At 44.9% G+C, this 22,010-nt stretch overlaps 1 protein-coding gene across 3 annotated transcripts in view; it reads left to right on the forward strand.

The window, feature by feature from the left end:
- Window positions 1-22,010, forward strand: part of KCNIP1 (potassium voltage-gated channel interacting protein 1) — a 475,234-nt gene that overhangs the window by 165,152 nt on the left and 288,072 nt on the right. Inside the window, exon 1 of one of the 3 annotated variants that reach the window (XM_052772083.1) lies at window positions 4,863-5,390. The exons of 1 other annotated variant lie outside the window; for it this stretch is intronic. Coding sequence is in view for 1 of the 2 variants with exons in the window: in XM_052772082.1 (XP_052628042.1) it covers window positions 5,330-5,390 (61 nt within the window). In the remaining variant the exon portion in view is untranslated. Of the gene's footprint in view, window positions 1-4,862; window positions 5,391-22,010 lie in introns of those variants that run through there. One more of the 3 variants, XM_052772082.1, reaches the window with a different exon arrangement.

Genomic DNA, 22,010 nt, shown 5'->3' on the forward strand with positions numbered 1-22,010 from the left:
CTTGTCGGAAGGGCTTGGTTTACATTCGGCCTCAAGAAAAACAGTAGCTGCTCAGGTGAACAGAAAGTCACCTCTGCCTTAAAGCAAAGCACTCCTTGTTGGGTAAATGTAAAATGCTTCCCTGAAACAAGCGTTAGTTACTGGAATGTGAAAAATGAAATTCCTTTAGTCTTAAGCACATAGAAAGAAACTCTGACCAATGCTGCCTAGGTCTCATTTGTAAAATACCCAGAAGGGAAAAGGAATCTATCACTTCCAGCTCTATATAGGTTTTTTAAAGCACAGCCTACCCGGAACCACTCAAAGCTGATAGATACAGAGTGAATGACAAGGGCTTGCTATAAACAGGCAGTTTTCAGGTTTTATTTGTGTTCCTATTATGCAAATGGTCATTGCTGTACTTTGGGAGACAGAAAAAATACATCAGAAAGAATTTTACCAATGCCCTAAGTTTTAAAATCTGGGTATGTCTGAGGCATTCCCTTGCTAGTCCTACATATCGACGTCGCCAGCTTTGCCTTGTAGGAGAGGATGGCTGGTAAACAGAGATTACGTCCCTAGATACTGTGCTTAGGGAGGATGTATTCTCCTGGCAACAGTCCACATTCCTGCATGATGAAAAAACCAGCCTCCTGCTCTACTTTCCTGTATATACCCACAAAAGTACCAGAAATGCGTAGTTCGGGATAGATATAACGCAAGTGTGGTCTGGCTCTGTTTTGCTAGACTGCACTTGTCTTCAGTGGCAAGACAACCTGATCCTGCATCAGGGAGCAGAGCTGTAGCAATCCCTGTGACCTTGCTCCCAGGAGAATTCCATCCTGTACCGGTATCAGCTAGCTGGCAATATGACTCCCTAATTGAAATGCTGTATTTGCATTTATTAAAAACAATGAACTACTTATTCTGACCAAACCTTCTGGTTACATCCAACAAATAAGCACCTACATCACTGCTAGTGTCTGTCTTCTTTGCTCTGATGTTTCAAAGTCTCACAGATGCTTATTAAAAGCAACAGCATAGAGTTAAGAGGCAGAAAGAAATCAGGAAGAGGGTCAGTGAATAGTATTAGGTCATGGTTTTGTTAGTCAGTAGGCAGAATTTATTACAATATGGTATATAGTAGTGGTAAAAGGATGGAATGGGGTTTCATTGCTGGGAGACAATAATGATGGATTAGCGGTGACCCACGGGGAGATGTCTGCCCTGCTGATCTAGCTTGGGAGATGAGCACCCAGCATTGAGTGCTTGGCTGAGTATGTACACAGGCTTCTGTTGGGGCAGAGGCATACCTCAATGGATGCTTTTTGTGTGTTGCTGTATCTGTGAGTGCCTAGCGTGTGCCTGCCCGTCGCCTGCATGAAGCACTTGCGGCCCTTTCCTGTGGGGCACTCTCCCCTCCTTAGCAGTGACTGCTGGGACGGTCACACAAGTCACCTGTTGGGTGACCTTTTTGTTGGAAAGTGGATGGGTTTAGGCATGGCACAGGCATCATGAAGCATTACATACCTTCAGCTGTGCAAGCAAATGCTTGAGAACTGTGTGTAAATCATACCGTGAGAGCGCCCCACGATGTGCAGCTGGGGTTTCTGACTGCACTGGGAAGTTAGCAACGGCTGGACTCTGGAGCACTGGAAATCGATACTGCGGGCTGCAGTCAGGTTCGGCATAATATCGTATCTCCTTTTCTCGAGGTACTTTTGATCCTTTGATAGTAGCTCTTACCCAGGATGCTGGCTTAGGTACGCAGACAGCTAGAACTGTACATTTCACCATCACAGTCAGAGCTCAGTCTTCATCTCGCCTCTAAAGGAAATACTCTGAAAAGTATTCAGCTCCTCGGATAGAGGGTGACCATCAGCACTTGTTACGTCTCAAGTATTATCTCTTAGGTTGATAAATTTGTTGGGGAAAGAGAATTCCTGCGTGCTGTGGCAAATACCCTAATTCATTAGTGTTTGCAATGCTTCTGCTCCTCTAAGGTCTTGATTTTTGGCTGTGAGAGAAAGCGGCTGCTTCTGACCTGGTGATCTGGGATTCTGTGCTTGTCCACCCAGGCTCAGACATCGTCCCTCCTCTTGTCCACATTCTTGTATATTTGAGTGATACAAACAGAAATGCATGTAACTGTTTATCCCTGTGATTTCATAGGGATCTGTCAATACTGGTTTCCAGCCAAGACAAATCTTTTTTCTTTCAAGTTTCAAAGAAAACCGAATATTCACATTTGCCCTCCGCCTTCATATACCATGCTGTTTTAAGTAGACAACAGTGCAGCATCAGGGGTGCAATTTTATCTTCCTGAATTACTTGTTTCTAGGGTATCTCACCATATGGGCAGCCTAATCCGTCGCTCCCAGGCCAAACTCTTTCTGCATGGCTGGGATCCAGCCGATGTCAGGATAAATCCTGAAGCCAACTACTTTTTAGGTGCTTTTTGCTGAAACGAGGTTGTAGCAAGGTGGATGTCAGTCTCTTTTCCCAAGTAACAAGCGATTGGATGAGAGAAAATGGCCTTAAGTTGCGCCAGTGGAGGTTTAGATTGGATATTAGGAAAAATTTCTTCACCACAAGGGTTGTCAGGCATTGGAACAGGCTGCCCAGGGAAGTGGTTGAGTCACCATCCCTGGAGGTATTTAAAAGAGGTGTAGGTGTGGCACTTAGGGACATGGTTTAGTGGTGGACTTGGCAGTGCTGCGTTAACGGTTGGACTTGATGATCTTAAAGGTCTTTTCCAACCTAAATGATTCTGTGATTTTATGATAATCCATGTAGTTCTTTGCGACCGTTTACTTTGGACCTCTTAGGTGTCTAACACACTTTTCCCCAGTGCATGAGTCAACTCGTGTGGTTTTGCGAGTGGATGATGTGACAGGAGTTGCAGCTCATTGACTTCTGCTAGTGACAACTTTGCCTAGATTGAGGAGGTTTCCATTTTTGACGTCTTGGAGACACCATGCCTGGGAGCAGAGGACAGGGGAGCACAGCGTCCCACTGACAGCTGTTGTTTTTTGTGGTAGGATGCTTTTAGCTGTCTTGATGCCAACAGAGAAGTCCAGAGATGGCACTGAGACCTCCTGCTGCAGGGAGGCAGGACCACCGCAGCCCTCACCCACTGGTGAAGGCCTGATCCAGCACAGCTGCTGCCCCAAGAGCCGTGGAGGCTCTGTCATGGCACCCACGTCCAGTAAGGGTAGTAATGTATAACTGAGGTGGCAAAGGGTGTGTGAACCCAGCCTGCCGAACAGGAGCCCCACCATCTCTCTTTGTTCCCTGTTTGCATGAGAAATGAGAAATCCAGGCACGTCCTCACCTGCTGGTTTCTCATGCTGGCAACCATGGCATGAAGCAGCCACCGTTACGTGAGGGCACAACTGCCGTGGCCTCTGGTCATCCTCCAGCCTTTGTTGTGTGCACAAATACCAAGAGCAGTGATTTTCCACATGCGTGCTGTAGCCTATCTAACATTTCAATGTGTAAACACAAATAAAATATTAATAAAATAAATATAAATATTTAAATAAAAAAGAGCTTAAGAATCTCAAACAGCTTTTCAGTGCCTTGCGGATATCACCTTAGTCTGAGGAACCCCCATCTGGATCCAGGTGGATGGAGAAGCCTGTTAGCCCTGGGGCTGTGGGACAACAGCCGTGGCTAGCCTGGGGGAAGAACTGGGGGCAGGCAGGGAGCATTGCACAAGGCAGGACAGGCTCCCCCCACAATGACAGTGGCAGCACTGTGTGCCCCAAGTCTCAGGTACTTGGCACCTGCCTGCAAACTGATATGTTTCAGTTTAGGACTTTGGTATCTAAATAGGACCTTACCTCAGATGTTCCTCAGAAAAAGTTTAATTGCTGCGTTTTGAGTTGTAAAACAAGAAAAAAAAGAAAACAACAAAAAAACCCCACCCCAAATTATTTTGTGTAATGCCTTTTGCAACTAGCAACTAATTGAAAGCTCTTTGCTGGTATACACTAGGGATGCAAATACACCTGTGAATGAAAGACAGCATTGCTGGCAGCGTGTGAGCAGAAGGTAACACAGGGCTTTAACCTCCAGGGACACCGATGCTGTGCAGCTTCTGATCCTGGGGGCTCTGGGATCTGCGTTTGATGAAATCTTTACTGCAAAGTTAGAGGGAAGCTGGGGAAACCTGTTGAGACAAGGTGCTTTGGTCTCTGGTGTAGGAATGAATTTCTTTAGACAAATACAGTATTTGCACAGATGCTGCCTTAATCTCAGTCACCGTGTGCAAATAGCAAATTAATTCTGGTTCTGACAGCTGCCTAGGTATATTTAACTCTTTCTGTACTTAAGCACTTGCTATTTCACCTTCTGAGAAAACATAAAAAGATGCATAGCTGGTTTTTTGAAATATGACAGAACTGAAGAAAATGCTGGGAATTGTCCTACCTCCTCCGAGCCACTGGATGTTTGCACAATTTAGCTTCAATGGTTTGTTGTTTTAACATCCTTAAAAAGGATATGCGCATACATACTTGGCAGAAAAATAAGTTGTTAGCAACTGTCTTGCTTCTAGTGCATGAGAAAGTATGCAAAGGAAAAGGATTGTCGTGAAATTTTCTGTTTTCCCCTGTTGCGCTTACTTATTTTCCCCTGACTTTTCTGCTTGAGAAGACTGAGATTGCTGCTTCCTACCTTTCTGTCAGACTCTTAATTAGCAGGAGCATGCAGTCCGCGCAGCTGGGGCTTTGATGCCTTGCTCACTACCGTTTCCCACTCAGAAGATTTCCATTCATTCCGAATTGGTACCCAGCCCAAAGCCCTGGCTTCCCCCCCGAGACCCTCAGCATGTCTACAGGACTCCAGTTTAGTATTCACTGGAAGAGATGCACTGATGCTCCCTCACTAGACCTACAGGCTGCTGGTTGGAGCCATAAGGGAACGGGAGGAAGAATTAGCCTGTGTGTTTATGTGGCTGTGCTCCAGTAAATATTTTGATGCATCTGCTGCCAGCTCTGGTCTGAGGGAATCTACCTAGCATTTAAATTTTGATGGGGAGCTGTTTTGAATAATAACAGTGCAGCCGGCTGTGAGTCAGTGCATGTGTGTTGACTTAAAAAAAAAAAAAAAACCTCAAAGCTTAACGCTTGCTGAACGCTGAGCTGCAGTGCTTTGCTTTTTCCCTCCTCCTTTCTTCTTTTCTTTCTTCTCTTGACTTCCTCTGTTTTGTTTTGTTCTTGGGGGCATTTCACATAGATTTTGTTCACTGGCGGTGGGGGGGTGGGGTGAGAAGAATAAAAAAAAAAAACCAAAAAAACCACAGGCAAAATAAATCCTCCCCAAAAACTCACAAGTAGCTTTTGCAATGGGTGCTGTAATGGGTACGTTCTCTTCTCTACAAACGAAACAAAGAAGACCATCAAAAGGTAAGACCTCCTGTTTTGCTTTTCCTGTCCCTTCTGTATATTTGCTAGGAGAGAAATTTATATTAGGAAGGGAGGAGAAAATGAACATGTGCCACTTGCAAGTAACCCAGCAATGTTTATGTGAGGTGTAATTTGCAGAGGAGAGTGGGATGCGAGGTGGTGGAGGAAACGTGTGGGCATGAGGAAATTGCTGGGGGGGGCTTGGGGGTGAAAAGCATCTGAAATACTGTAATCCTTCGTACAGGCATGTATGAGAAAGAGAAACTCAGTGACTCCATATGCAGAGCACTTGCAGAAAAGACCTGTTTATTTCCAAATCCCGTGTTTTATAAACCTATTGAGGAGGGAATAAGATTCAGATACACAGCAAATTCTTCCCAATACCTTGTGGTTTCTGTCTCAGAAAGTATTGTTAGAGTCAGTGTTGCATATTCAGTAATCCAACACCAAGTGTGCAGTACTAATGATGTGTGTTTTATAAAGATTATCAAGAGGGGAAAAAAATTAGGGTGTTTCATAAAGAAGGAGAGGAGGAGAAGCTCATGAAAAATGAGCAAGTAAGCAGCAATTCCAGGGATTTTAATCCTTAAATCTATAAATAACGGCTGTGAAATGCTGATTTTTTTCAGGTCTGGTTTGTGTAGTGTTTGCCTGAGCTTTGCTCATTTCCTTCAGGCTTAATTCAAAAATTCCAGGGTGCTGGTGAGCAGAAAGTTAAAAGCACTGTCAGGGGCACGTCCATACCATACAGAATGAGTATTGTTTAGAAAACAGAAAGAAAGACTCTGTAACTTCAGCAAGTGTTTCTGCTATTTGGAAATATTCCCTGCCAGAACCTCTGCATTTAACAGTCTCTCAGTATTTCTAGGTTAGGTCTCTATTTCTACTGGATCTGTTGCTCAGTTCATATCTATACTTTTGAATTGCAGGTTGGTATGGATTTTCTAGCAATTTAAATTAAAAATTGTCTTGGGAAATATCAAACATCAAGTAATCACTCTAAGGAGAAATGGGGAAGGGCTGTGCAGGGGATTGGATTGTGGCAAGTTTGTGAGCAAGTGTAAAATTCTGCTTTCCTGGTACAAGACAGGTAGGGTAGAGTAAAATTTTACATTGAAGTGTGTGTACATGGTTTACAATTTACCTTTCTGTGCTGCTATAATGCAACCATAATTGTACAATCATCTGGGATGTTTATGATATTATTTATAATGCAAGCATAATTGTATGATTGTCTAAGCACTGAGTCACACCTGAAGCTGTGAGAGTTGTGTTTAGGCACTGTGAAGTACATGAGAGCTGAACATGGTGCGCTGCCATGGTGGCTGCTGTCTTATCCACCTGCCAGAAACCTGGGAGCTGGATCTGATTTCCACTAAAGGTAGATAATATTTGGCTGAATGTATCTGTTCTCTGCTACTTTGTTGTCTTGTGATTGGCTGAACTCTCTGGTGGGTGGAAGAAATTGCTTTTTGTTGGAGTTCACGAGCAGTAAAAATCCAGCACCTGGTCACACATTTGAACATTTACAGTGGGATTCAATCTTGCTGATGCCTGCTGGCAGTGGTTGTTCAGCTATATTTATCAAAACCTGTGTTCCCAGAGCTATCTCCTCTTGGCTCTGATGTGTTATCCATGTGGTGTTGCTGGTTAGTAGGGCACCCAGTTGGAGAGAGCAAGTTGGAAGAAATTCCTTTGTTTTTCTTGGCTATTTTCAAAGCCAGTACAGAATTTCACACCTTTTAGTCACTATTTACCTGGCAGGAAAGAGCATTACACAACAACGCGCTGCTGGTTTCGGCTGACTTCAGTCAGCTGCAGATGTTCCTCAAGACCGATGCCCAGAGGATCCCCCAGATCTCCAAAAGGAAGTCACAGAGGCATGTTTGCCGCACATGCCTCTGAGCCGGTAGGTGTGTTTTACACTGACTGTGAGCACTTCACCTTGTCAGCAATGAAACACACTAATATGTGCTGGGCTTGCATACAATCTGAAATTATTCTTTGTCTGTGAGCTAAATAGTTAGTAGAAGTCAAACACCACTACATGATGGATCCCTTAGTGTGCCCACCTGTTCCTTCAGCATTTCCTCCAGCCCCAGGCCATCCTGGTGGCCTCTGCTAGACCCTGCTCTGGTGTAGCCACGTCTGTCTTGTACCGGGGAGCCCAAAACTGGCCACGGCACCCTGGATGTCCTCACGCAAGTGCTGAGCAGAGGGGAAGGATGACTCGTCCTAGTGCTGGCTGCATGGTTGTTGATGCAGCCTGCTGTGCGGGTTGCCTTTTCTGCCAGAGGGCACCTTGCCAATGATGCCTGGGTATAACTGCTCCGTTTGATATTGTTGTGTCTATCTTTTATTGAGTAAAGTGTTTATTATCTATTTTATTATTAGATTATCATCTACTATTATTTATTATATTTATCTTTGTGTTTATTTGAATATTTCAGGATTTATGTAGGAGTTAAATACTGCTGCTAAAACAAGGGCTTGAAGAAATAGTTATAACAAGGCTAGATCCACCCCTCTGCAAATACACTGTCATCTTGGTAAATATGTGCTCTTCCAAGTAGTTTGAAGACAATTTATATAGCCTTTTCTAGCTAAGCAGCTCACACGTGTGTCTGAAGCTACTTATCTTTGGTGTAATGAACGAGAAGCAAAACCCATGCATGTATATTGTTTTAAGAATAGGTAAAATAAACAGGTCATGTCTAAGGTGAGGAGTTTCCAGAGCTCGGTTAATATCAGTAAGCACGTGGTGGCTCCTGGCAGGGTGGGCTCAAGTGGCCCGTGCTGAATCCTTCCAGCTCTAGTGTAGGACACGGCTCCGCTTCCGCTGCTCCCCCTCACACCCCGCTCGTGGCTGAGTCTGGGGTGCTGGCAGTGGGACTCGTGGCTGGTTCAGTTATTCCAGCTGGGAGCAGCAATGCTCGAGGATATATTGTAGCGCTGTTCAAGAGTACAAGATTTAATTCCTTGTTTTAATGAAAATGGGGAGCCTGAATCAATAAAGGAAAGAGTAGCACAGAAATTGCCTTAAAGTTGAGAGCAGTGGTCCATCAAGTGCAAGACCTTGTCTCTGGGAGTGGGTAGTGTTGTGGGTTTGTAGAGGAGGAGATCATTCGTTTGGCTTGAATGTGAAAACTTAATCCAATATAACTGGGCATTTTGTCTAGGCAGGTTATTAGCCACGTGCCCTGTCCTGCGGGATAAAGATTTCTACATCTTAGATTTGCAATCCTCTCAGTAAAGCTGGAGAAGCTTTCCCTGTTCACTGGAGCATCCCTGGATAGTCTATGAGATTTGTGCCGTTTGCTTCAGTAGTGGGTCGGGGCAGTTCCACAGATTATTTGTACATTTCACTCGAAATTATTTCCTCTGATCTCAATTGATGGCACTGTAACTTCATTCACTGTTGGGATTCTCCTTGTCTGCCTTTTCCAGCATTCTGAGTTGGCCTAGTAAAAGATAATACCTCTTTCTACCACATTTGCTTTGCCTATATCTCAGACCAGCAAAGCTGCGCAGCGTCCCTGGGGTCCTAGTGGAGCCTGGCTGAGGTCCTGGTGGACAAGCTGACTGTGAGCCAGCAAGGGGTCCCCACGGCAAAGGGGGACAGCAGCCTCCTGGGCTGTGCTAGGCAGAGCATCTCCAGCAGGTCGAGGGAGGTGATGTTTCTGCTCTACCCAGCACTGGTGAAACATCCACAGTGCTGTGGCTGGTGCTGGGCTCCCCAGTACAGGAGAGATGGGGACTTACTGGACTGAGTCCACTGAGGGGCCACGAGGAATATTAAGCAATTGGAGCATCTGACGTATGGGAAAAGGCTGAGAGAGCTGGGACTGTCCAGCCAGCGGCAGAGGAGGCTCAGGGGGATCTTACCAGAGCGTATAAATACCTGATGCAGGGAAGTAGAGGTGATGGAGCCAGGCTCTTCTCAGTGGTTCCCAGTGACAGGACAAGGGGCAATGGGCACAAATTGAAATACAAGAAATTCCACTTCAATATAAGAAAAAAATTTTACTGTGAGGGTGACTGAACACTGGAACAGGCTGCCCAGAGGGACTGTGGAGTCTCCATCCCTGGAGATACTCAAAACCCCACTGGATGCAGTCCTGAGCAACCTGCTGTGGTTAACCCTGCCTTGAGGAGACGATAGGACAAGACAATCTTCTGAGGTCCCTTCCAACCTCACTCACCCTCTGGCTCTGGGATTACAGTCACTTTAAAAACCCTAAAGATGTAAGGACTTGAGGGTACTGGGAACAGGAAGAAACATTGAGAGCTCAGTATGGACCAAACGCCAACAAAGCTGGGAGGAGCGCTTGGTCCTCTCTTAGTACATGAGCAGTTAGCGCTTAGATACAAGATTAAGATGGGCTTGAGAATTTCAAGTTGCTTGTATATCCTCCAGCAAACATAAGCAATAAAACAATAAATGAGTTAGGGAAAAAGAAATCAAAACCACAACAACACTAAAAGGCAGAGGGCCAGCACAGCAGATAATACACACACAAATACATCTCTGGTTTCAACTAGCTGCAGAAACAGAGGTTTTTTCATGTGTTTTTTGCAGTCTGCAGCCAATCATTACCAAATTCGTGGCTAGAATCAGCCATTTCCATATTTGTCATGGAAACGTTCGGATTAGCAGATTGCTAAAGCAGGGGGAATTTCTTGTTTTGACTGCTTTCCATACCTCTGTGGTAGTGTGCAGTGGGGATGGTTCCACTGCCATTTGTGGGCAAATTCAATTACAGTAGAAAAGGAAAATCAAGGAATAAGGGATAAGCTACATTTGCTCTTTCTTTTGTCTTTTGCCCCCCGCCCAGTGGAAGTGAAATAAAACTCAAATATTTCTCAATACCTGAATCTTGTTGGCCTTAGAGCTTCAGGCCCCAGCTCTTACCCTGACTGCACTAGCAGAAAACAGCACCACTTTCAATTGGGAATCTGCATCTGTTGAATGTGAGTAACTGTATTTTGATCCAAGACCACCCAAACCTCAACTATCAAGGGGAGCCTGGCACAGTTTAATTTTGCAAGAGCTAACAGCAGGAATTCACTTTGCTTAAAATGTCAGTTGGGCCATTTTTATAGTGATCAATTTCTAGACTTTGTTTTGAAGGAAAGTTTGCTTTGAAATGACTTATTGTCCAAAAGCATCATATTTTGTGTCTGACCAGCTGGATTTTCAAGTGTTTTCCTTACCACGAAACCACTCAACATTGCTTGACTCATCAGTCTTCACAAGAATATCAGACTAACCTGAGCTCCTAAGATTGCCGGTCATGGCTGTGCCCTTTCAGTTCCCTGTGCTACAACAATCTGCTTCTCCACTCAAAAGGAGAAAAAGTGGTTCAATAGTGTTTCAAGGAATCAGTCCTGTTCAGCCCTAGATCTACAGCTACAGAATGGAGGTGATAAGATTTGGGCAGTCAAGCTGCCCTGGTATTTACTTTGCCCAGTACGTACCCTTACAAAATAACTCTTGTAAGCTGTTTACCAGGGCTTTATTCTCAATAGGTCTTTGAAATTCATCCAGGAGGAGCAACAGACTTGCATTTACCCCTCAAAAATCTGTTCATGTTTGGCAGAAAGAAAAGGTTTGAAAGTTGCCCTTCTGTTGCTTCTGGTCCTCAAAGAAACTTGACAGCTGTCACTGTTGTGAACGAATGTGTGTGTCCTAAAGACTCTGACCATACAACCCTGTGTCCTGGGTATTTTGTTAATAGAGAGATGATCTCAGTTCCCCACCCATTTTCCTTCTAGAGCAAGGAGAGCATCCTTCCCCCTGGTTGGAGACCTGAGCCTACAGGTGCTTGAGTGAATGGAAGAAATGGCTGATTTGGTTTCTCCTGGCTGTGCCCGAGAGCCAATACACGGCACTGACATCTCATTTTCTCTCCCTAGTTTTTTCTGATCATCACCTGATACAGTCTGGCAGGTGAGGTACGTGGTCAGCTGCCTGCGCTGAAAACTGAGGGTCTGACAGGCAGTTTTTTCCAGGAAATTGTCTTTGTAACGGCTGTACGGAACAGCACTCAGCAACAAAACTGTTTGATGTAAGCACTCCATCAGAAGCAATTTGGAAAAATTGTGATGACCAATAAGTGTTCCTCAGAATATGCCACTTTGCGTGAAACACTTTGTTTCTCCAAAGTGCAAAGAGGCGCATGGGAGGCTGCTCGGTGTCGCAGTAGCCAAACATCCCAGCTACATGGCTGGGACGTGCCTGCAATGGGTGGCACAGAGGCACGAGAGCTGTTTGCACCCTGCTTCCTGGTGTCCTCAGCAACCCTGTGCCAGAGCTCGCGTGGATTTGCTTGGAGGTGGGTAGGACTTATGGACTTGTGGCTGCTTTTATTCCCCACTCCCCCACCATTCAGCCCAAATTTCTTTAGCTCCCGTGCATTTGCTAGCTCTAAATTTCTTCCCTTGCCTCTTGCTTTGTTTCCTGCTTGCTTCCCTGTAAATACAACTGGTAGTGAGGCAGAGTGATCTCAAATACCTGGTCTTAAGAGTGGAAAGCACTGATGAAATTAAAATAAGCTATGTGTGTCCCTGAGTGCTTCCCACATGCATACAGCACCTGCCTGAAAAGCTGTAGTCAGACCCAGCTTGGAGGTTTGGAATAAAGAAAAATGGATGGAGGAAAGTAGATTATATAGTGTGTTATACGTTATGTTGCATTAGCATAGTGCGTGCTTATTTCCTGCCCTTGAGTACGGATACTATGTGCCACTCAAAGTGTAGCAGATCCATGCAGAGCCATGAAATCCCACTACAAAAGAGGTGATTAGAGACTTCAGCTTTGCATGCTAGTAGGCTGCAGTGCTTTGAAGTTTCTTTTTGCTCCACAGTAATCCGAAAGGGTAAAACAGAAGATATTTTCCAACTTTTAACTTCCAGTCTTGGTAATCTTCCAACTTTTATCGTCATCAGCTCTTCCAGTGTCTATTACTGGGTATTTGATGTCTGGAATGGGCACTAGGAAGAACTTGGATTTTTGCAATTGAAAATATTTAACACTGTAGATCTGAAAAGCTTGGAACTTAATACTTAACAGAGATTTTGGCCAATTCCCAGCTTTACAGTTGTTAATATCACCAAATATGTGAACAGGAGTCAGTTAGGGTTGTACAAATCTTTTGAGGAAAAACTTATCTATAAAAAAGCAGACCAACGTCAACCAAAGCAAGTTATAAACTCATGCTGATTTTGGTCAAATGTGGGGGGAAAAATAAAAATGTTTTATTTCTCTACTTATAAACCTACCATCAAAATGTTTATTTTGATATTTATTTAAGCTTTATTAAAAACCTTCAATATTTACAAATTTTTCAAAAATTAAGTGATTTTTTTTTTTAGCTGAAATGTTTCATTAATCAAAATTGATATTAATTGTCATTATTCACCAAAACTTCCCAAACACTTCATTGGCTTGTAATTTTATTGTAGTTTTAGAACTAAATAGAGAAGTGTGACTGCTAAAGTATTTCCTCCATTGCAGCGCGGGACAGACCTGGTTGGGTCTTTATGTCAAGTTGTCAAGTGCTGTGTTTCTTATTCAAAATCATTACCCAGAGAACGTAATGGCATGGTGATGCAGAAAGTTTGGGTACCTGCTTAGGGTCTCTGAGTCATGTTGCCACTCACACCATGGCTATTTGCAAGGTAAGAAACTTCTGCATTTTTCTCCAAGAGGTGTCTCCCAGCAGGTGCAGGATGCTCTAGGCACTCCATATCCTCCCCTGCAGGAAGGTACCAAAATGCATGGCAGGGGTCTTATCCAACTGGGAAATGCAGGTTAGAGCTATATGGGACCACAGCAGCATTTCTAACCAAAATATATTTAGGGTTCCAAGCAAGGTATTTAGTTTTTCCCCTTTTATTTGTTCTGAGATGCCAGAAGGAAGGGGAATAACTTATTGCAAGATGGATTGTACTTAGCAAATCAAAAATGGTTAAAAGTGTAAACTGCATCCACATTTTCAAAATAAGTGAGTCAAAAATTAAGGAAGCCATGCCCAGATATCTCCACTCTGTGTTCATGGCCATCACAGTGGGGTGATGTCTTTGGTCTGGACTGAAAACTGTACAGATAGCGGTCAGTTAATTTCTAACTGCGTTCATGAAAATGGGGATGTAACTCATGCTGGCGCTGATGGGGATAGGGAGGCTGTGATGGGGCTAGTCTGAGGAGTTCAAACAAACCACAGGAGAAATGAGGCAAAGTTCACAGGCAGTAAGCGTGGCTGGCAGGGAGGCAGGGAAGGACTGTGTGCCAGCGGACAGACGCAGGACAGCAGAGCTGCCCCGGAGGCTGAACTCATACCTGCGGGGCGGGCTGAGGGAGGCAGCCCAAGGCAGCAGGGGAGCTGGCCTGGCCTGGCCGGGGTGCAGGGACGTTTTAAGGAAGACATGAACTGGGTAACAGAGCCATCCTTTCCTGGCAGAGCTCTGCTACATCTGTTTGGCTTTCCTCAATCCAAACATTACTTGCTTGACATATTCAACAGCCGCGGCTCTTCACACACACCAGTGTTTGCTTATCTCTTGCTCCACAAAAACCCTCTTCCCCTCAGGCTCATTCTGTGGGTGGCTAGTTGGGAAGTGCCCAGAATTTCCATAGATGGCCACAGCTACGGTCTCTAAAAGCCAGTGGGTAGGCACAGGACATTTTATATTGTGGCTGAGAACAGCTACTGGAGAACATGATTGTGAGAATACATGTGCTGCTGGAGGCAGGTTTCTAGGAAACCCAAGAGATGCCTGCATCGTTCTGCTGAAGGGTACTTAGTGGAAAGGGAGAGTGTGACCTCGGAGGGGGGGAGCCGAATTACAGCATGCCAGAGATCAGTACTGAACATCAGGGGCTTTTAGTGCTCTGACAAGATAAATGTTTCTGCCTGTCAAATTTATATGCAGGAAAATATGGATGAAACAAGCCATGTTCACGAGATTGTAGCCAGTTAGACAGAGCACAGTTTCAGAAGCGGAGCTTGAATGATTTGACAACAATTCTAACTTTGCCTGCCTGCAGCTTGGGGCCGAGCACCCAGGTATTTTTTCCCAGGCTGCTGTTGCTTTCTTCTAGTGAGCGATGCTACACAGCAGCCCCATAGATTTTTTGATTATCAGCTGAAACCTCAGGCAAGGCCCCTGATTTAGCACATCAAACTGCGTGAGCTGGGGTTTGCTCTCTGTAGGGTACGCACACAGCCCTGTGAAGGATAATGTTGTTAGCTCCCCGGCTGCAAAATGTTGGGAGCCAGCACAGCATTTGTGGGGAAGGACAATTTCCCTTAGGAAAGCTGTTTCATCGTGTGCAGGTGAACCCCATGATGCAGCAGGGAGCATTGGCATGCCTTTGCACTCTTAATCCTCACAGTTCAAGGGACTTGAGCATTGCTGTCTGAACTGGGAGCAGCGCATGAAGAGAAAAAATGAGAAGCAGGAAACTTTTGTGTCAGTGCAGAGGGGGTTGCTGTCTGCTAATCCTAATAAGCCAGTGTAATTGAATTGGCACACTAGTTTACATGCTGCTCTGGGAGAGTCAGACGTGACCCCAAACTGATACTAGCACCCCAGGAATTGAAAGTATGTCCTTGTATGGATCTGAATCCCTGTAACATGGTGTTTGTTTTTATCTAATATTTTAACATGTGAGCTGACAGAAGGTCTAGTTTGCAGTCCTGTGCATACAGAATTAGCCAGGCTGTAGGCAACTAGACAGAGCTGCATTAGGGCATGATGAAAATCCTGCCTGGGTGGACATTTGTACGTACTGAACGATGGGCAAAGGCAAGCGTGTGCAGTTCTGCAAAAGAAATCTGGTCCCACAAGGTCCATTCCTGTTTGTGTAGGCAGCAACCAGACCGGCAGGCAGAGCAGGTTTGGTGCTGGGACAGAAAGCCAACCAGACACTGATCTTTCAGCAAAGTGCCTTTCATTTCCAGGGCTTTAAGGCATCAAAAGGGGCTATTTACAACAGCAATTTGGCATCCTCTACTTGGCAGGAGTTGCGGACAGTACAGCTGAGCTACTGCCCTATCATTTCTAATCACCTTCGCGATGGAGCACTGGGTTGCATGTGGCTCACCGCAGCCCTCCAGGAAAGTATGCTGTCAAACAAAGGGAATTTTCTGATCAGGCAGTTTCTGGGTAATGCTATCAGCTTACAGCCCTTTACATGGCCACATTTGCATTTTTTTTAGCCGATGCTGCCTTTTCTTTTTCCTCTGTCCTGACTATTGATGGAGGTAAAGTACTTGCAGTTCAAAAGTTCATGTGGTGCAGGAAATCAGAGCACTCTGTGTGCTTTCCATGGGCGCTGGTTGTTGCTGCTGTTCAGCAACACACAAGAGGGAACACAGCAATGTGCCATTTTGAGTGTCACCCACAGCCCAACTCAGATCTCGGTGAATGGTGTCTAAGTTAAATGCGGGGCCATATCTGTTGGAGCAAGTGTACTCTCATGTTGTGTGTACTACTGGTTTGTAAAACCTATAAAGCAAATTAGTGGTTAGACTAAAAGTTTGGTCCAAACCTGAAACTTTCCTTTACCCTGTGGAGGTTGTGAGATCTTTTGGAAACTCTGGAAACTCTCTGACTTCGAATTAATTTTGTCACGTCTCTTTGCATTGTTTATTTTTAGCAAAACTGTGTCCCCTTAGAACTGTTGCCTGTAAATTATTGATAGTGGGGAATTAGCTAGTAAATGTTCTTAACCTCCATCAGTATCAAAACCAGACAGAGTTGTTAGAAGCTGCTGGGGTGTGAAGTTAGCAACCCAGTGCCGTGATCCCCACACTGACTCTGACTTCTCAGGCTCTGATCACTCAGAAAACACAAAGCCTCCCCTCTTCTGCCTCAGCTGCTTCTCCTTCACCCCGCTGTGCTACTGCTTTCACCTCGCTTTCCGCTCAGGCTCCAGCAGTGCCGGAGCGGAGGCCAAGCTAATGGCCCTGGCAGAGCTGGGAAGCGCAGGTGCAGCTTTGCTTCTCTGCTTTAGTATTGCATCTGGCATTTCTGAGGGACATGCTCCCACTTGGAGACCAGTGCCCTAAAATGCTTGGTATAGTTTATGGTCAGGCCCTGTATTTTCAGTTAATATGCCTGAATTGCGTGTGTAAAAATAGGTAAACAAATATACGTGAATACTAGAGGCATGTGCATACCTGATAATGTTTTCCAGCAGCAAGAATGTTTCAAACTCCATTGAATTCCTGAAAGAACAAAAGGCAAGGAGGAAGCCTTTGATCATCTCCTTGTGTTTCTGCGAACAGGTGCTTCCCTGCAGAAGCCTGCCCAAATCATGCTCATTTACTTAATGGGTGTGTTTCTGTCCTGTTAGCCATGAACGTAAAGCAATCTGTTTAAAGAGCTTCGTTTCCCTATAAATTAAACTCCTGAGGCAGGATGAGGTGGGGACAATGCCGCAAGAGATCTGATTCCATCTGTGCTTTCCCTGTGACCTGGTGCAAGGCGCTGGGTCTGTGTCTCCACCGCACCCGCTGCTCTGAATTTGCTGGTCTGCAGTTCCAGAACAGGATGCTGCCAAGCTGCAGAGCGTCGGCACCCTTGGTCATCCGCACTGGCTTGCTGTCCCTTTTTGTGTGATAACTGTTACAGCTGTGGAGTTTTGCCTAAGTTAATTGCTTGTCACTTGCCTGCTTGCTGTGATTTAGTTTTATTGTATTTTGTTAAGCATTATGAGATAGCTCCCAACCATGCGAGATTTAGGAGAGTGGGAGGTCAAAGCTAAGGCATCATTATTCATGTTGTGAGTGCTGTTTTCCAGTGTCAGACAGCACAGAGACCACCCTGCCAAGTACCACACGAGGCAGACGTCGTGCACGTGGGTTTGCTGTGGACGAGGCATTTGGCTCAGGAGCTCACTGTGGCTGTTGCCAGTGGCGAAGGGCAAGGATGACATTAAGCAGCTAGTCTGGCACAGCATTTACCTCCGGAAGCTTTTCCCTGTGGAGCAACACTCCTGTTTCGGTCAGCTAGTAGTCACTGATGTTATGTGGCAGCAATAGGATGGCTGGAATAACAAAGGCCACTTTTGAAGACCATGTCCCAGAGTCACTGTCTTCTGTAGCGTCACCACCACCTGCTTTGCTTTCTGCAAGCAACTGGTAGATTTGATGTTGTAGATTGTTTCAGGGCTGTGCTTTGAGAGGCTGACAGTGCTGTGGACAGGCTTACATGATGCTGAGATAGCTACAGGCATAGGTCTCTTCCCAGCGTGGGAGGGGAAATGTTTGTTCCCTGTCTGTCTCATGATGGGAGTTATGACCCTTTCCAACAGTTCAGGAGAGTTCATTTCCTTTGCACCTCTTGGGTTTAGGAACTCTTTTGCTGGATATGCAGACAGAAGAGAATGAACCAGTTTTATCCTTTGCGGTTGAAGGAGCTCAGGACAGCATGGTGGTTCTTGTAATACTGGCAGATTAAGCACCATTGCAGTGCAACAGATTGGTCGTCTCCCATCACTACCTCTCAGGTGTGATGAGGGCCTGCGCTCTTCTGTACCAGATCTGGAGGAACAAGTGAGGTGTCTTGAAGGGTGGGCAAGAGAGGCTCCCACAGCACACTGAATAGCTGGAGGAGGTGCCCCTTGCACAGGAGAAGGGATTTCTTGCAGTGATGTTTTGAAATCAGGAATAGTTGTGGACAGTGGAGGTAGGACACCAGTGAGAACATTTGTGGTCTTCAACAAGTGGGAATGTTTGAGTGTGTCCTTTGTGTGGTGCGGGAACGGACAGAGAAAGCTGGGAACCCGCAGAGCCAGGCTGGGACACGTGTGCATGGAAATCAGCATCACCTTCCTGAGATCTCTCTTGTCGTTTACCATTAAATATTGTACAGAGTGAACAGAACTCAGCCGTAATTGCTCAAATCCATATGTTTTAAATTCTCTGTGCATTTTGAAAAGTGTCCTTATTCCAATTCAGGGCAAGGTACCCTTAGTCAACTTGGCAGTTACCTCAAGCTAAGTGAAAGGATGAACTAATGTACATTTTCTGTTTTCCTCCTGTTTCTCTGATTTTCTGAGTCTGATCTTTCAGTAAATAGCATTTTGGATTTTAACCTGTTTGCTGCTGTGAAAGGTGGTGTGAAGGAACCTGCAGAGGGGAGAGAGCAGCAGACAGAGAGAGATGGAGGTGTTCGTGTCTGTGCTGGAAAAGACAGCAGAGTATGACTTAAATTCTAACAAAGTTAATATTAAGATGGTTTCTAGGTCTGGTTCCCAGAGAACAACACATTTGATAACCGAATATTTCTTGTACTAGTAAAAGAGCCTCAAATTGATTTGCATTTCATGGTCCACATAAATGTGGAGATGCTGCCAAAATTGTCTCTTTTCCTCCTCTGTTTTCATTGTAGGCATTCCAGAAAATGGAGCAAAATGCTTTTCCCTGCTGTTTGGTTCTTCGTTTCATGCATATGCATTTCTGGGACATGCGCTCCTGGAGCATGCAGCCGAGTGCACGTGCCTGGAGTCTCTGCAGGCTTGTGTAGCTTTGAAGCAGAGAACCTAAAGCATAAGTAAGATATTTGCAGAATTAAAGAGAATTTAGAGGAACAACAGTAGAGATTTTAAATTCCTGTAAATAAGTTCAGTCTCAAAACCAGAGATAAGTATTCACCTGTTCTCTGCTTCCATCTTAGAGATGTTTATTAGGCTGCACTAGGAAAGGAGATATTTGCACAATGAAACTGCTTACAAATGTGAGGAAGATCACTTGTGTTTCTGTTTTCTGTTGATGTTCACTGTAATGCAGTTTGCAGTTGACATCACATTACAGAAGGGATTTATCGGCGAGCAGTTTTGGATGCTAAACCTGCTGACACATAGCAATGTAGGGGAACACTGTAAATAAGTTGGATAGCTTTATTTTTGCAGCACTCTAATTAGTCACCCTTAACACCTCCACAAAATAGTCATGTGGATTTGTAAAATCCAGCCCCCAAAACCTCCTTGTTTCCCAGCTGAAACATATGCAAGATTCTCAATTTGAACACCTCAAGCTGGCATGTGTCTTGTTTTCCCTGAGCCTTACCTTTTAAACTCCAGCAAGTATAGGAAAAAATGTTAGCCTGCCTTTTAAAGCATCCTCTGAGTCTAGGAGAAAAGTTTGAAGGCATGAACTAATTGCCCAGGACCTTATCAAGTCTTGTCGAGGTTGATTCAGCCTCGTAAGTTTGGGGCTGGCTCTCCTGCTGATGCAGCTCTCTTCAGTGAGTCCCTTCCCAATTATTCTGGAGTTGCACACTTTGATATTGCAGGTGGGCAGAAAGAAGATTAACATACAGGTTAATTTACAGGCTCTTGCTCCCCTTGGTGCCAATAACCTACTTAAAGGCGTGGAAGCAAAGTCTCAGTCTGCAGCTTCCTCCAAGTCTTTGCAGAGGGCTGGGAAGGGCTTTTATCTTGCCACCTCCTTGGGAGCAGGCCTGTGGTGCAGAGGGGTGGCTGCAGCCCCTGCCCACGCAGGCTGTCCTCCTGCTGCTCCCTCCCCACAGCCCACCGCGCAGGGGCTGCTCAGCACCCACCAAGGGCTCTCCTGGGCGCGGGGCACCTGCCTTGAAAAGCAGTGTCCTGTTCCCCGTTGGTCAGCCTGAATTGCCGTATACCACCACTATCACTTAGGGATGTGTAGGAAACACTGGGCCCTTATTTAGCAGCCAGCTTAGAAATATATTTACATTTCAAGCAACGGAAACCCTCTTTTGCTCAAGGAGGGTGAGTGGGGCCCCGTGCATCTGATTTTACAGGGATGTTGCAACAACAGTAGTTGGAAAGCAAGGAAGAGGCTTGTATAACAAGTAGTGGTGTGCTCCTTGTTCTCTGGGTAGAAATGTATTTTGTTTAAGAGCTTCCCCTCTAGCAGTCTCCACAAGCTCCTTTAAAGCCAAATAGGACATGTCTTTCTGTGCAAGGGTGGCAGGCAGAAGTAGGACAGGGTTTTGTCCTTTTGAACTATTAATACAGATCACAAAAATGTACCAAAAGCTACGGAAACTTTTAAAGATACGACGAAACTTTGGAGATAACTTATTTTTTATTACAGCTAATATTGTGTTTGGTGTAAAACACAAAGCATGTTTTGATATCTTCCTTCCCTGGTGGAAAAGAGGGCAGAAAGGAGAATCCAAATTTGCTCTCGATTAAAACCTCTTGAACCCTATATGTCTTCTTTCCCTGAAAGGTACTGTTCAAAAAGACATTTTTAATTTCTAAAACCCAATGAAAAAAGAAAGTGTGGTCAGCCCAACTGAGCACACGCTGCTACTGTCTTCTGAAGGAGTTCTAGCAAGTGTGTGGGATGATAAATCACCCAACATCAGCCTTGGCGCCTGTGCAGGATTGAAGAGGAATACAGCTTCACTCTGATGTATCCATTTTCTCCTGCATGAGGCAGAAATCATCATACCAGCTATTTTAAAAGAGCTTCTGCATGTACAATGTCTATATGATTTACAGAATTATTTAAATACCTGTAGATACCAGCTCTCCAAGGAATTTTGTCTGTTGTGACTCATCTTATATTGTAAATTTATCTGTCATTGTCGTCTTTCACTGAAGGATCCACAAAACTTAAAATATTTTCAGTAATTAATTGTAAATATTAGCTCTATTGTCAGCAGCAACAGTTTAGGTTGTTTTATTGTAGGAAAGTGGGAGGGAGCCACTGTTTTGGGAAGTGACAAGCAAATAGTATATCATTAAAAGCCAAGTGTTGGATTGGAGTCATTAAATCCAGTAGCAGTAGATATTCAGAGTGAAGTTCAGCAGTGAGTTTCTAGCTGGTGAAGGCAGCTGTGCTGCATGCATATGTGAAATGCAGATTGGTGTTCCTCAGAGAAAGCTTTGAACTGGACCTCGTGGATTCACCAAGACCCATGGAAACCGGAGGGGTTTGGTGCTGCCTGCTTTTCCAAAGCGTCTGGCAAGTTTTTCTAGAGGGTAGATTTTTCAGTAGATTTCCTGCAGTAGCTCCTGGGTTTAGCCATTGCCCAGGCAAATTGCATTAAAGAAAAAAAGTCGTTAAACCACTAAACAAAATCTATTTCAAACTCATCCAGTATCTAACCATCTTCTGCAAGAGGACACTGACACAGCTCCTGCCCTGCCTCTTTGTACACACGCACGTCTCCTCTCGCAGCTCCCAACCCTGCTCTTTTCTCACTTGCCCTCCACAGGATCTGTGCCACTTCGTTACCGGCTGTGCTCTTCCATCCTCTTGTTGCAGGCTTTGGCAAAACTGGGCTGCAGTTTGCTATATGGGTAAACACGCTGAATGCTATCAGCTTTCCCCATTGACTTTTAGGCACGTGTGGAGATTTTGTACCTACAGCCATTTTGTTGTTTTCATGTACAGTTTGTGCCGAATGCAATCATCACCTATGCTTAATAAATAATTTTGGTATAAACTGTAGACTGCCTCCCTAAACAGATTATAACTCAATACTCCTAAATGTAAGTACATAGCGGCACTGTGATCAGCATGCTATAGACATGACAGGATGTATGGGCACACATTTTCCCTTGTTGCTTGCCAAACTATGATGCATCCATAGTTTCACCTTAAGCAAAGCTAC

Source organism: Harpia harpyja, chromosome 20 (genome assembly GCF_026419915.1).
Source record: "Harpia harpyja isolate bHarHar1 chromosome 20, bHarHar1 primary haplotype, whole genome shotgun sequence".
In the NCBI taxonomy this organism is placed as follows: domain Eukaryota; kingdom Metazoa; phylum Chordata; class Aves; order Accipitriformes; family Accipitridae; genus Harpia; species Harpia harpyja.